The sequence below is a fragment of the Arabidopsis thaliana genome, chromosome 4 (assembly GCF_000001735.4).
Source record: "Arabidopsis thaliana chromosome 4, partial sequence".
Lineage (NCBI taxonomy): Eukaryota > Viridiplantae > Streptophyta > Magnoliopsida > Brassicales > Brassicaceae > Arabidopsis > Arabidopsis thaliana.
In genome coordinates, this window is record NC_003075.7 from 1,249,918 (window position 1) to 1,264,494 (window position 14,577).

The window sequence follows — 14,577 nt, forward strand, 5'->3', positions numbered from 1 at the left end:
GTCGTCGACCAAAGTCCCCACTTCTAGATCTACTTTTGTCTCTTTCCATTATTAATTGATCAAAAATAAAACAAATTTCGAAAGGAGTTACGAAATCAGAACGTTGGGCCGATTTTTCGCAGATCCTATTTAAATTTTATCTTCTTTCCACAATCTCTCATCTTCAATAAACTAGCCGTTACATCTCTCTCTTTCTCTATCTCCATCAATGGCTGCTTCTGTCGAAACTCCTTCACCTAATCATACGAACAACGTAAGTTCCTCTTCTTCTTCTACTTTGATTCTCCAATCAAGGGTTTGATTCAAAACTGGAAATTTTCATGAAATTATTTCTGTTTTCAACAGGAAGGAACACGCTTGAACATGGTTTCTGCAACTTCTTTTGATTCTTCTTCTCCATCGGTTAGTCCATCTTCAGACAAACGTCTCTGGAGCAATGTACGTAACAGGGTTGATGTTCTTCTCGAAGAAAATAGCAAAAATCACAAACCCGTTACCAATACGATTGCTATAGAATCAGAGAGATCAAAGAGATTTAAGAATGATTCGATGCTTTTGCTTAAAGGGTTTGATTCTGTTTCTCATACTCTGTCTCTCCTTTCTAGTAATCTCGACAATGCCCTTCAGGTAAATTTTAATCTGTTGATAATGATTAGGTTTGTTTCATTCTCCAAGATTGATGATAATGATACAAAAGTGTGTTTCTGTGTAATCAGGGAGTTAGAGAATTAGCTAAACCACCTTCATATTCTGAGATACTCCATTCGAATCTCAAAGCTGATCAGATTCAACGACAACAGAAAGAAGAAGATGAAGAGGAAGAAGAGAGTAAAGGGAAGAAGAGGAAACACGAATCTGATGTTGAACAAACAGAAGATTCGTCTAATGAAGAAGAGAAGAGACCAAAAGAGAGGAAAATCATGAAGAAGGCTAAGAACGTAAAGTCTTACTCTTTAGTTTACTCTCTTTTTGTTTCTTTCTTAGCTGATGTTGTTAATAAAGATTCAATTTTTATCTCTTGCAGATTGCTATATCCATGGCAGCTAAGGCGAATTCGCTTGCAAGAGAGCTTAAAACTATAAAATCAGACCTGAGTTTTATCCAAGAACGTTGTGGGTTGCTTGAAGAAGAGAACAAGAGACTCAGAGATGGGTTTGTGAAAGGTGTTAGACCTGAAGAAGATGATTTGGTATGTACAATCTCAAAAATCTGTTCTGTTTCTGCTCTGTTATGCTCTGTTTTCTTATCTTAAGATTTTGATTCTATGGAACAGGTGAGGCTACAACTGGAGGTGTTGCTTGCAGAGAAAGCTAGACTAGCGAATGAGAACGCGAATTTAGTTAGGGAAAATCAGTGTCTTCATCAGATGGTTGAGTACCATCAGATTACATCTCAAGATCTATCTCCTTCATATGAACAAGTTGTTCAAGGTTTTTGCTTAGATTTCTCATCCCCTCTGCCTCAATACGATGATGAAGAAGAAGAGCATGAAACAAGAGCTCGAGATGTCTCGAAAGCCCTCAACGAAAGCTTTGAAAAAGCTGAAGAAGAACAATACTAATCAAGACACTGTTTAGACTTTGTGTTTTCGTTAAAACCTCTAATATTTTCATAATTGATTAAGGTCTTGTGTTTTTGTTATGAGTAGCTTCTTGGTCTCTTAGATATGAAGATGTAACATACCACTGTTTGTTGTAATAATTTTGGTCACTGTGCGTTAGATAAGCAAATTCAATATATGTACTATGCTTTTGATCTTGCAAATTGGGTCTAATGCTGGTTAATGACTATGTTTTTGTTATGATTAGTTTCTTGGTCTCTTAGATATGAAGATGTAACATACCTCTGTTTGTTGTAATAGTTTTGGTCACAGTACGTAAGATAAGCAAATTCAATATATGTCCTATGCTTTTGATCTTGCAAATTGGGTCTAATGCTGGTTAATGACTACTGTCTGTAATAATTGCCTTCTATGCTTGTTTTAGTGAGTTTTAGTGAAGGTTCTTGTGTTTACTAATCCGATATGGCCTTTTAAAATTTGTTAGAATCAGGGCTGATTAGACTCGGCCTGTTTTAGACCTGGAAGGGCCAGACAAAAGCCTGCTGTTTTTACATGTATGTTTCAAGAACAGCCACGGATCAAAAAGGAAATTAGTAGTTCAAGAAGTTTTGTCAAAAATAACAACATTCTTTTTTGTGAAAATTATGTTCTTCCTTATCCAGTGTTTGCAGAATAAAGTCTACATAGTGCTTACCATTAGATTAATAGTGTAAACGTACGTTGTTAGTTTTTCTAATTGAATTCACAACTTTCAGCTAATGACATGTCTCCTTAATAACCCAACCTTTTATTTAATGTTGTTATAAACAAAGGGATGAGTATAGTCAAAAGTTTGAGAAAAGAATATTCCCAGTTGACATTTTTGTGTAAACATGAAAGAGATTCCACCTTACTTTGTTGCTACTAAAAGATTAGAAAGTTGAATAAAGACTTCAACAAAATAACACAAAAATTTGTGAAGGATCTTAACTTTTGATTTCCCTTTACATAATAATTTGCAGGTCAGCAGTGGAATGTTGATGATGAAAAAGAATCATGTTTTCTTTCTTTTCTTCTGATTGGTTTGGACAATCTACAAAACACCAATCGAAGCAAAAAGATCGAAAAAGTAGAGATTGGCTTATGGGAGAGAGGGAGAGATAGGATGGTACATATTCTTCTTAGCTTTCTACTTACTTAGCATATCTACTAATCCATTAACATAGTTTATTTCAGCTTTTAACACCATTAATTAATACCAAAACCGTTGTTTGTGTAACACATAGTCTTTGAAAAGCTTTCTTCACTTAAATTAGAAACTTCTTTTACCATTATATTTAAATCCAAAAAATTACGTCGTCGACATCAATGCTTGTATGTAGTTTCTCATAAATGCATCAAATGCCATAAGACCCACAAATAAATAACATATCTCTTTAATTAGATATTCACACATGTAGTTGCCATTAGAGAGCATTCATGTGTTTTATCTTTCATCAGACATGTAAGTACATTTTGAAGTTTAAATGGTTGGGACTTGTTGTTCAAGTCTTGCGCGCACCTGGTTAAGTTTGTGTGATTCTTGCATGAGTATGACTCAACATTTATCACTGTATGAAACAAAAGCTCTGAATTTTCGAAGATTATTTGTGATGGTAATCGGTTTGGCATGCATATCCAATAAAGAATAATATATACGCGATCTTCTATGTTTACTATTCGTGTCCTTGCAGCAGAATTTGCAAACTGGAAAGTGTCGATTATTTATTGGTATCTTTGATTCTTGACTTCTATTATTAGATTCTTACACCAGTCACATTTTAAGGTTTCCCCATGTGTTTTTGTGGAACAACCTTTAAACTGTACGAATTCACAAAATACAATTCAAGAAAGAACCATTTCTTGTAACTTCGTAGGTTGGTAAGGTTTTAGTAAATTGTTTCGGGTCCAACTCGCTACAACATCTTCTTTTTTCTTTCATACGAATGTAAATATTAGTTCTTGAAATGAAAGTTTAAAATTTACATCAAGTAAATCCTAAAAACATAGTCACATGCCTAAGAGAAAACACGGAAGCATATATAGACATTCGAGAATCAATTCATCGACTAAACCATAAACTGTGAAGTTTACGGCAAAACTATGAATTGGACTTGATAAAGAGACTCTCCTAAACAAAAACATGGCACAAAGCAAAAGTAGTAAGAGAAATAAAGAATATGAAGGTTGAAGAGAAAGCGAAGCGGAAGTCCTTTCAACGTGAGACATCGACTAGCTACAAGATCTTTATTAACGTGCTCAAATAAATGCATAGTTGAAGATTTATATAACAAAATAAATTTGTATGTAAGCTATTTAGGACAAATAAAAGTATATGAAAAAATAAAAATATATATTTGCTTTAAACAATCATAACAAAAAAAAAACTGAAAATGAAGGATTTTGTGCACAAAAAACTTTTAACTAGCCAAATTTTTGTATTTTTATCTTCCACTTCTAAAAAATACAGCTTAATCATACAAAGTCAAAACTAATATGCAATATAACATTTTTTCGCCGTCAAGTTTGTAAAATTTGACAAATATATGTTAAATCAAAGGTTATGTGGCTAAGATTTCAGCTCTATTTTTAAAAAATAAATAATATATATGACCATAAAAACGTTTATAATATTTTTTTAAATGTTTACAATATTTTTTATGTAAGATTAATTTGTATTTTTTAAAGATAAAAAGTTTTATTTTGCACAAAATCCAAAAATAAATTTATTTCTACATGACAAGTTGTATAATTGTGATTACGGATCTATTGCAACACGAGTTTTAACATGTTATAAAATACAACCATATTCAAAAGTCATTTGTTACGTTTTAAAAGGAAAATCCAATTTCCTATGAATGGTTTAAATAGAACCAAAATATAATCTCGTCCTATGTTGAATTTCGAAGACGTCAATGCATGAACTATTATTTTATAATTTGGCATCTACCGAGAATATTATTGGTTGGTTGTTGTTTATTTTCCCTAAATAGAAAATTCTTCTAATTATAGACGACAAGAAAATGCTTTTTTCTTTTTATTATTCATGAGAGTAAAACCACTAGACTACTTGAAAACTTCTTCTTGTTTTGAGTGTTTTTTTTCCAATAATAGCATTCCATTATTCTAGTATTATTCAACTATTTATTTAGCATTTCGATGAGTGACTGCCACTTCTTATCTGTTTTATTTTGTGCAACACTTTTTTTATCTGTTAAGAGGGTAAATAAATCATCATATAATTTGTGCACAAAAAAAAAAAAAAAAAAATCACATAATTTACAACATTTGAATTATATATCTTGTAGACACATAGAGTCATAGCGATCGTGGACAAAATAATATACCACAACTTTAATAAAGTTTAATTATAAAAAGAAGTAGCTTAAGTGCTTTCTTTTATTGATAGGCAATAGGTTGGTGAACCTTCAATATGACACCATTTTTGTGCTGAACATAAATTACGGACTATTATATATGTTTTTAATCGATCAGAGCTTGTAATTTTCGTGGTTATGTTTGATAGTTTCAATTTAAACCCAAAATACAATCAATGAATAATTAGTGCATATTATGTTACTATAATTCTCAGTTCTCACCTAGTGTTTGGTATGCGATTTTTAAAATGTTTTTGCTATAATAATGATTTTTCCGACCAATATAGAATCAAATTTCGTTATGAAACCACTCTACTTGATTTAACCTCTGAACCTCATATTTGTTTTTGTTTTGTCAAAGAACCTCATGTTCTAATATCAAATCAAGAAAACCTATTATACGCATCTAGGTTTTTTGACAAATGACTTAAGCAAATTCTATAGACTACAATATCCATTACACATTAGTACATGTAATGATCAATGATGTAAACAAATAATTTTGATAACATTCTAGTGTGTGTACGTGTGGGTCGGTGTTCAGTCACTCAGACATATTAAATTATAGTCACTGGATGTTTATGTTTTATTTATTGGAGACTTCATTGGACCGAAATAAATAGGATAGTTTGGAATAAATAAATAAGTATTAAGAAAACTTGAAATAGTTTTCAGACCACGGTTGCTAGAATAAATCGATATTCGTTTTCCGGCTACTAAAAGTATAATAATCACTAATATTTAAATTTCTAATGATACCTTTCCTTGTTGTCCTTAAACTAGTATTAAAACTTATAATTCGTTGACATAATGAAAGCTTTTTGTTCGTTTAATATAGTTTTCTCATAAAGTCATAATAACAAACTTTTTGTTCGTTTAATCCTGTCTAAGTAACTTATGAATCACAATAACAAAATACACTAAACAAAAAGTTAATTTAGTTTATAAACGAATGAAGTGATATAATATTAATATTTTTATCATTAAACGTAAATCATAGATTAAAAAAAAGATTTGGCCAAAAAAAAAAGATTAAAGAAAATATTAAAATTAAAAATAAATAATGATGATTCTACCATATTTGGTAGTAGTAATTTGTAAAAAACTTTCTTTTAATGTAATTGAGTTTTCAGAATTCTTATTTTTTACCAATCCACGTATCCAACTAATATTACATTAAATAAATAAATGTTCAAGAAACTAATTGGAAATCATAAAATAAATCTCCAATCTAAAGTAGAACCGCATTATAAATACAAACTCATCCCTTCTACTTCCCATCATCTTCATCACACACCCATACTCTTCCTCGAACTCTCTTCTTCTTTCTCTCTTACTTTGTGTTTGCTCTGTTTTGCTCTCTTAACACAACACAAAAAATGTCCATCGTTGTTGGCCAAGCTTACCAACATCTTCCCAAGCAAGTAAGCCAAAATCCTGACGTGGGTGGATGGAGTTTCTTGCAATATTTCTCTGAGCCAAAAGGCATTGTCCAGAACAGAGAAGACGACACAAAGAAAACAGCTTATGTCTACCCGATCGAGAAGCGTTCCGTAGCTAAACTGAGCCTTGAGATGTGCACAGAGAGCCTCGGGACCGAGAATGGGAGTGATAGTGGAGACGAGATGTCGTTACTTGCGCTTGAAGCAACCAATATTTCAAAGAGTCCTCGTCTTACTACGAAACCTCAAAAAGAAACTAGCTTCATGACCCGTGAGAACAGTTTTCCTCCGCCGCTAAACTCCGTCAACGGATTCAACAATAGCCGTATGGTGAAATCGTATAAAGAAGACGGTCGTCTTGTTGTTCAAGCAATTAGGGTTTGTTCTCCACCTCGTTGCTTTGTATCTGAACGTCGTGAAGGAAGGCTTCGTCTCTGTTTATCACAGAATTCATTGAATAGCCAAGACGCAGAAGAAGAGTTTGAAGAAGAAGATGAAGATGATCAATACGATGCAGAGGAAGAAGAAGAAGAAGAAGAAGAAGAAGAAGAAGAAGAAGAAGAAGAAGAAGAAGAAGAAGAAGAAGAAGAAGAAGAGGACGAGGAGGGCATTGTGGGGAATAATGAGAACTTTGAGGGTAAAAGTGGAAATAAAAAGGTTAGCAACAGGCCAAAAAGGAGATGCAATGAAAATGGATGTGAGCCTAAAACTATGCTTAATTGGAAGCAGCAGCAATTTTGGGTGACCACTTAATGGGAATTACTCAACTCAGCAAATAATTATTTTTTACGGCTTCTAATTCTACATATATAAATGCTAAAATGTGAGTTAATTGTTACTTAAACTGTTTAACAACATAGAGAACTAATCTTCATTATCTGCTTTTACTTTTTAGTATGTTATAGGTAACCTTTGATTATTAACGAGAGTTTTAGTTATGTTTTCATAGACTAACGAGAGTGAAACTATAGTTTTAAAAAGGGTAATAAAGTACCAGTAATAGTGAGACTGACGAAAACTATATGATATCTTTCAAAAAACTTCATTGAAATTTTGGTAACATCATCTACACTAGTTTGCAACACATCTTTGTGCTTCTAAGCGCAGTCAATGTCAATGTTATTGTCATCACTAGTCTTAGTAGCACCAAGGGATACCACACTTTTATCATCAACCATCAGTCCATCAAATGGTCATTAATTCATATTTAAGTCTTTTATAAGAACTAAAGGTTTCTACAATTTTCAACAAAATTAAGTAATGTAAATGTCGTTTATGAGTATGCGAATAACTTTAACATTATTATTGTAGACCAAACTCTTTGACTGTCACGTGTGCATATTTATAGACACTTGCTCGTACGGACGTAATTGAATAAGAACATATAATTTGTAGGTCCATTGTACACGATCTCTCTACTTTCTTGATATTCTTCCCTCTGTCTCGACCAAATTCGTACTATATAAATCTCGGAGTGATATCAAAATAGATTGCAAGTATATGATTGAGCCAATGAGAAATAGACAACATTACGATGTAATGTCCAATCTTACGTACAAATGTGAAGAGCAATCTTTGTTCTCTGCAAACGAATAAGAGAACATTACGATTCTTTATATATAACATGCCACTTGACTCCGCTTATAATTGACCGAAATCTAAAGCAAATCTCATCATGTACCCATCTTATTTGGTATATTGATGATTCGATTTTATTTTATTTTCAATATAGAAAATGTATTTTCCATATACTTAATGTTATAAAAAAAAAATCATGTTTATATTTTAATTCAAGTTGAATCACTTTTTGACGAGATTATGCGAAATCAAGTTTTGATGGAAAAAAATATGGAATTGTGTTTTTGACGGGAAACTACGGAATCACTTTTTGACGAGATTATGTGAAATCAAGTTTTGACTGGAAAATTTGGAATCACGTTTTTGGCGGGAAAATTATGGAATTACGTATTTAGCGAAAAATGTGAAATCACGTTTTGACGAGGAAAATTAGTTCTTATTTGTTGTGAACAGTGAACTAGTGAAGTTAACCAAAGTGTTGCAGTTTTGATAAGGCTAATGACTACTAATTTTAGAATGATTTTTATTGACTGAGAGAAAATTTTGAAAGTTCTTTTATGTACTGCTTTTATTTTGGTTTTAGATTGGGCCGAGACAAGGCCCAACAAAGAAATAGCTCAAACACACTCACTTAGCAAATTACTCAAACAGCAGAGAGAGAGAGAGAGCTCAGTAAACTAAACAAAAATGAATAAAAACATGTTGGTTCGCTCTGCCCGGCCAACCCTAGCCTCCATTCACCGCCTTTTCTCCGCCGCCGCCGCCGCGACTGTGGACACGGCGACGGCACCCGTGGTGAAGCCTCGCAGCGGAGGAGGAAAAGGAGGAGAATCGGCCAACAAAAAAGAAACGGTAGTTGGAGGAAGAGACACTCTAGGAGGGAGATTACTAAGCCTTGTGTATACGAAACGCAGCGCCGTTGTTACTATCCGTAAATGGAAAGAAGAAGGCCATTCCGTTCGCAAATACGAACTTAATCGTATCGTTAGAGAGCTTCGTAAGATCAAACGCTATAAACACGCTCTTGAGGTTCGTGAAATTTCTCTCAATTTTGAATTCGATTGTGAAAACTCTGCGAAGTGGTAAAATGTTTTTTTTTTTGTGTGTGTGTGTAGATATGTGAATGGATGGTTGTACAGGAAGATATAAAGCTACAAGCAGGTGATTATGCTGTACATTTGGATTTGATATCTAAAATCCGTGGTTTAAACAGTGCTGAGAAGTTTTTCGAAGATATGCCAGATCAAATGAGAGGTCATGCTGCGTGTACATCTCTTTTACATAGCTATGTGCAGAACAAGTTGTCTGATAAAGCTGAGGCATTGTTTGAGAAAATGGGTGAATGTGGTTTCTTGAAGTCTTGTTTGCCTTACAATCATATGTTATCGATGTATATATCGAGAGGACAGTTTGAGAAAGTCCCTGTGTTGATTAAGGAGTTGAAGATTAGAACATCTCCTGATATTGTTACTTATAATCTCTGGCTTACTGCGTTTGCTTCTGGAAATGATGTCGAGGGTGCGGAGAAAGTTTATCTTAAGGCGAAGGAAGAGAAGTTGAATCCGGATTGGGTGACTTATAGTGTGTTAACGAATTTGTATGCTAAGACTGATAATGTCGAAAAGGCGAGACTTGCTTTGAAGGAGATGGAGAAGTTGGTTTCTAAGAAGAACCGGGTTGCTTATGCTTCTCTTATTAGTCTGCATGCGAATTTGGGTGACAAAGATGGAGTGAACTTAACCTGGAAGAAGGTTAAGTCTTCTTTCAAGAAAATGAATGATGCGGAGTATCTCAGTATGATATCTGCGGTTGTGAAGCTTGGAGAGTTTGAACAAGCTAAAGGTTTGTATGACGAATGGGAATCTGTTTCGGGAACAGGAGATGCTAGAATCCCGAATCTAATCCTTGCTGAGTACATGAACAGAGATGAGGTTCTTCTAGGAGAAAAGTTTTACGAACGGATTGTGGAGAAAGGGATAAACCCGAGCTATTCTACATGGGAAATTCTCACATGGGCTTATTTGAAGCGTAAAGACATGGAGAAAGTATTAGATTGTTTTGGGAAAGCTATTGATTCTGTGAAGAAATGGACTGTGAATGTAAGATTGGTTAAAGGAGCGTGCAAGGAACTTGAGGAACAAGGGAATGTTAAAGGAGCAGAGAAGCTAATGACTCTGCTCCAAAAGGCTGGTTATGTGAACACTCAGCTCTACAATTCCTTGTTACGGACATACGCTAAAGCAGGGGAAATGGCACTCATAGTTGAAGAGCGAATGGCAAAGGATAATGTAGAGTTAGATGAAGAGACTAAGGAGCTTATAAGACTAACCAGTCAAATGCGTGTGACTGAAATCTCGTCCACCATTTCTTAGTATGAAAGCTACAGAGTTAGTTTCAGTCTGCAACTTCCACAAACCGAAGAATACAGAAACCGTTCTCTCAAGTCCGTACCAATCGAGATACTCGTCTTGAAGCAGTAACATTCCACTTACTCGGACATTTAGACCTTGAGGAGAGTGTTCAAAGCTGCTAAGGAATGAAGTTGCTACAAAGATATGATTTTTCCTGTTTTTTAATTTTCAGAATTTAATATGATTAAAATCTCGTTTTATATTTTTGGTTCTCTATAGTTCTTCTGATGATGTCAAATGATCTTTGAGAGGTTGACTAACTGAAAAACCTACTTCGACTCTTCTTGTTGGGTAGTTATGACTTGTGTAAGCTTATGTAAGCTTTCAAAGACTTGTGTCCAAAGTGGATTTGTTCACCTCCAAACACTTAGTCAACTATTTTAACCATAAACCCATATCCATAAAGCTTAATAATTTTTTCCTAAAACATGAACATTTTCATGGCTCTACTATTCACCAATTATTATAGCATTTTTAAAGCTGGTAGGTAAACTAGATTTGGGTATCCATAAAACCTTAGCATTGGATGTGTTTGAATCTTATTCCTCGGTTTATTTTAATTGAAGTAGATGGTTAATTGTAAAACTATAATTGGCAGGCTAGAGCTAGCCGCCCATACTAATTATTAATTACTAAATTTATCTCCTCGAGTAGTCATGTAGTCTCACGACTAATCTTGATATAGAGAGCCCACTTGAGGTAAAGATCATCAACTAATAAAATCATCTTAAAAGAAGTTCGACGAACTTGGGTTGGTTGGTGAAGGTTGTTAAGAAGAAGTGGCGTCGTTGGTCGTTTGATTTTCCTTATTTTTCAATAAAATTAAAAATATAGAGAGAGATATGGATTATGGGATAGTAGACGACTATAATTAATAAATGTTACTTTTTCTTCTGCCCATTTTTATATCATAGTTAGCTAGAGCTTTTAAAATACAAGTTTACACAAAATTAGACTCAATCCTCGAAAAGTTTTGGTTTCTCATTGAAGAAATACGAATTAAAGTGATTGGCTATATATAAAAGAAATACTAGGATGAGACAATCAATAACAAGTAATGCGAAACAAAATTCGCTTATAAATAACAACAAATTGATAAAATGTGGTTTGTTTTGATACTAGTTTTATGTGTTCTCGATAGAATTGATGTATAGCCAAAAAATCACAACAAAATGATAAAAATATTAGTTTGTAGTTTAGGTCAAAGTTATAGTTCTTTTAAGTTTAAGGAACAATTTAAATTAAAGCATTAAACATTTTAAAAAATGTCATTAAAAATATGAGAGAGGCGTTTACTTAATACAACTCAACCCACTCCCCGACATGACCTCCTTAATCTTTCTTAGAAACTCTATATAATATAACAAAACAATATAAAATACTTCTAGTTCTTCTGGAAGTAAATATCCATATATTACCATGGACTTTGATGCATGATTTTTCAGTTTAAAAATGAAAAAAATCAGTCAAATAATGTCAAATTAGCATGTGAATTTTACGTGGTTGTAGAAAATATGTGAGTCGTAGATAACAATAAAAACCTTTCCATAGTAAAAAAATGTATAGTCTAATAGTTTCTATTAATGTTGACGTTACCTCACGGTTACTACACGGTTTATATGAATAATTGCAACAAACAAAAGCTTCTAATAGTAAAACTTTATAGTCTAGTAGTTTTCATTAATATTGGCGTTACCTCACGGTTACCACGCGGTTTATGTGAATAATGGTAAAAAAAAAACACTTTCCAAAGTAGAAAATGATATGATTATTTTTGTTTTGTTTCGAAAATTTGAAATGAAAGGGTGTGTAACTCTCGTTTCATCCTCGTAGTAATGATGAAACCAAATTCAAATAATAAAATCATTGAAACTCTTCTTTGTTGTCAACATAATAATTAGTTTTCTATAAAACCAAATTTGTCGTCATCATCTCTCCTTCTACTTTCCAAACCCATTAATATTTATAGTTAAGATTCAGGTCAGAAGTTGGGGACAATCAAAACCTCTTCTCTTCTTTCTTTTGTCAACAAAGAAACATTTCCATTGAGTCTCTCTCAATGTTCTTCTTCTTCTTCTTCTAAGATTAATTCAAAGTGTTTAATACTTTTGAAATTTTAAGTTTCTTTTTGGTCAGTTTCAAATGGGTGACATCATCGGTCACAAGGATAGGCAAATATGGCCACCCTCTCATCATGTTCTTCAAGATCCATTGTTTGATCATTCCAACAAACATCAGGTTTATATTATCTTATATCTAAATTTTTTCTATTTGAATTTGTTATTTTTTTCTCCTATTCTATATCGAAGTCGTTGTTAATTAAATTCTCACATAGTTGCAGAAATATGTCAAGAACCACCATCACCACGGCAACGGTGAATTTCGTCGGCCCGGGGCACCTCCTCTTAGACAAACATTTCCTTTGGTATTTCTTTTCAATCTTTTTTTTGGTTACAATCTCTTAACGGTATTGGAGGAAATATCATTATGGACATTAACGTATGTATTTAAACATATCTTATATATTTTCAAACTAAAGCTCAAATATTTTGTATATATATTTTTGTGTGTTGAAGAACTATAATACAAGACAAAAGCACCAAAGCAATTGGCAAAGGAGTAAAGGAGAGGATCGTATGCAAGCATTTTTCTTGGTTACACCGGGCCGTACAACTTCTGGCACCGGAGTTTTTCTTCCAGCCACGGCTTCTCATCCACCCACCAAAAAAACAGGTTATTTATTAATTACTCTATACTAAGTATTTATGAACACAAATAAAGGTGCATAATGTTTTCAATTTCATAAAATCAATTCTACCAACTGCATATACTAAAATTCTTTTAGTTTCAGGTTAAAGTTGATTTGACATGATTTTTAACTTACATTTTGTCGTTAAGTCGTTTTTTTTTTTTTGAAAATAATGTTCAAATTATATTCAAAAGAAAAATAACTTTTTTACAACCACTGCTTCTTGAGATTGAAGATTTAGAGCTAGACAAAATTTAGAAGAATTTGAAAATTTTTGATGATTTTTTTTGTCGTTTTTTGTTTTAAACATATATAAACACAAAAACCTCAATTCTTCGATTACTACGAAATATATCATGGATTCATACATCTATTACCATTTTTTTCTATCTATTTCGTAGCTTTTGTAGGACAATTGACATAAAGAAATTGTGATTTGTTGGTTTTTACGTTAGTCAGCCTTTACTATATAGACTCATTAATATATGATTTAATGTTATACAATTTTGATTGATGAAAACAAAATTCTCTTGTCATAGCTTGCTCACCGGTGCTTCTCCCGACTCGTGTAGTTCAAGCACTCAATCTTAACATTCACAACAACGGTATCCATATTTCTCCTCGTCCAGGTTCTTTTCCAACCATTATTTGTTCTCATCGACCGTTATTCAAATACATTGTGTTATATATTACAAATTAGTTTGAACTATAGATATATTTTGGTTGAAATTGGTAACATTGTTTCTTTTGAATGTAGAAATTAGAGAAAATGATTCGAAGAAGAAGAGCGAAATGTTGGCAACAACACCTATCAAGATTGAAGCAGAAAATCCTATTGATTCGCCGGAGAAACTTCTCCCCGAGGAATGGATTTATTGATGACCCAACCATTAGTATGGAAAAGTAGAATCAAATAAAATAAAATGAAAGATTCTTGTGTTGATGTTACAAAAGAAAAGAAAAGATTCTTGTGTTGATAAGAAAAGAAAAGATTCTTGTGTTGTATGCTTCGTCACCATTGGATTAGTAATAAAAATCCAAATAAGAGACTCTGTATATTCCATTCATAATGTAATATCCCCTATTTTCAGTTGAAAAATTTGCATAATTTAGTTGTCACAATTATTAATGGATTTAGGAAAAATTGGATCAACAATACCAAGATGAATGACTGGATTCGAACACCAACGTTACTATTGGGCTAAAAGGCCGAATCAAGAATACTAAAACCTTTTGTTTTTTTACTATTTAGCTAGCTAATGATGAAATTTTTTATCATTGTATTGTTAATTTTGACTAAACAAAAGTTTTAAACAGTTTTTTTTCAAAACTAAACAAAATGTGATTGATAAAAGATAAATTTCTAAAGTGAGTGATTAGATTCCGCAAATCAGATTATTTGAGTTAATTATTCTGTTTCTTTCATTTGGGGTTGTTTTTG

The 14,577-nt window shown here is 32.8% G+C and overlaps 4 protein-coding genes across 6 annotated transcripts; all 4 read left to right on the forward strand.

The window, feature by feature from the left end:
* Window positions 1-53: 53 nt before the first annotated feature.
* On the forward strand, window positions 54-1,950 carry AT4G02800 (GRIP/coiled-coil protein). The gene is made up of 5 exons (NM_116514.4): window positions 54-253; window positions 346-627; window positions 717-938; window positions 1,025-1,189; window positions 1,274-1,950. Exons 1-5 carry the CDS (start codon window positions 209-211, stop codon window positions 1,559-1,561), a joined length of 1,002 nt encoding a protein of 333 aa, NP_567246.1. The 5' UTR covers window positions 54-208; the 3' UTR covers window positions 1,562-1,950.
* A 4,276-nt stretch (window positions 1,951-6,226) lies between these two features.
* On the forward strand, window positions 6,227-7,403 carry FAF1 (FANTASTIC four-like protein (DUF3049)). The gene has a single exon (NM_116515.4). The coding sequence runs from the start codon at window positions 6,336-6,338 to the stop codon at window positions 7,149-7,151; it is 816 nt and encodes a 271-aa protein (NP_192190.1). The 5' UTR covers window positions 6,227-6,335; the 3' UTR covers window positions 7,152-7,403.
* A 1,211-nt stretch (window positions 7,404-8,614) lies between these two features.
* On the forward strand, window positions 8,615-10,779 carry AT4G02820 (Pentatricopeptide repeat (PPR) superfamily protein). Its single transcript, NM_116516.4, has 2 exons — window positions 8,615-9,005; window positions 9,092-10,779. Exons 1-2 carry the CDS (start codon window positions 8,664-8,666, stop codon window positions 10,346-10,348), a joined length of 1,599 nt encoding a protein of 532 aa, NP_192191.1. The 5' UTR covers window positions 8,615-8,663; the 3' UTR covers window positions 10,349-10,779.
* Window positions 10,780-12,327: 1,548 nt separating this feature from the next.
* AT4G02830 (uncharacterized protein) lies at window positions 12,328-14,184 on the forward strand. 3 transcript variants are annotated; one of them, NM_001203734.1, is made up of 5 exons: window positions 12,328-12,625; window positions 12,729-12,812; window positions 12,964-13,120; window positions 13,676-13,765; window positions 13,894-14,184. In NM_001203734.1, exons 1-5 carry the CDS (start codon window positions 12,530-12,532, stop codon window positions 14,013-14,015), a joined length of 549 nt encoding a protein of 182 aa, NP_001190663.1. In that variant the 5' UTR covers window positions 12,328-12,529; the 3' UTR covers window positions 14,016-14,184. The 3 variants fall into 3 exon arrangements, with proteins under 3 accessions (NP_001190663.1, NP_192192.1, NP_001328030.1); NM_116517.3 differs by having other exon boundaries at window positions 12,349-12,625; window positions 12,723-12,812; window positions 13,894-14,171; NM_001340406.1 differs by having other exon boundaries at window positions 12,349-12,625; window positions 12,723-12,812; window positions 13,676-14,171.
* Window positions 14,185-14,577: the final 393 nt, after the last annotated feature.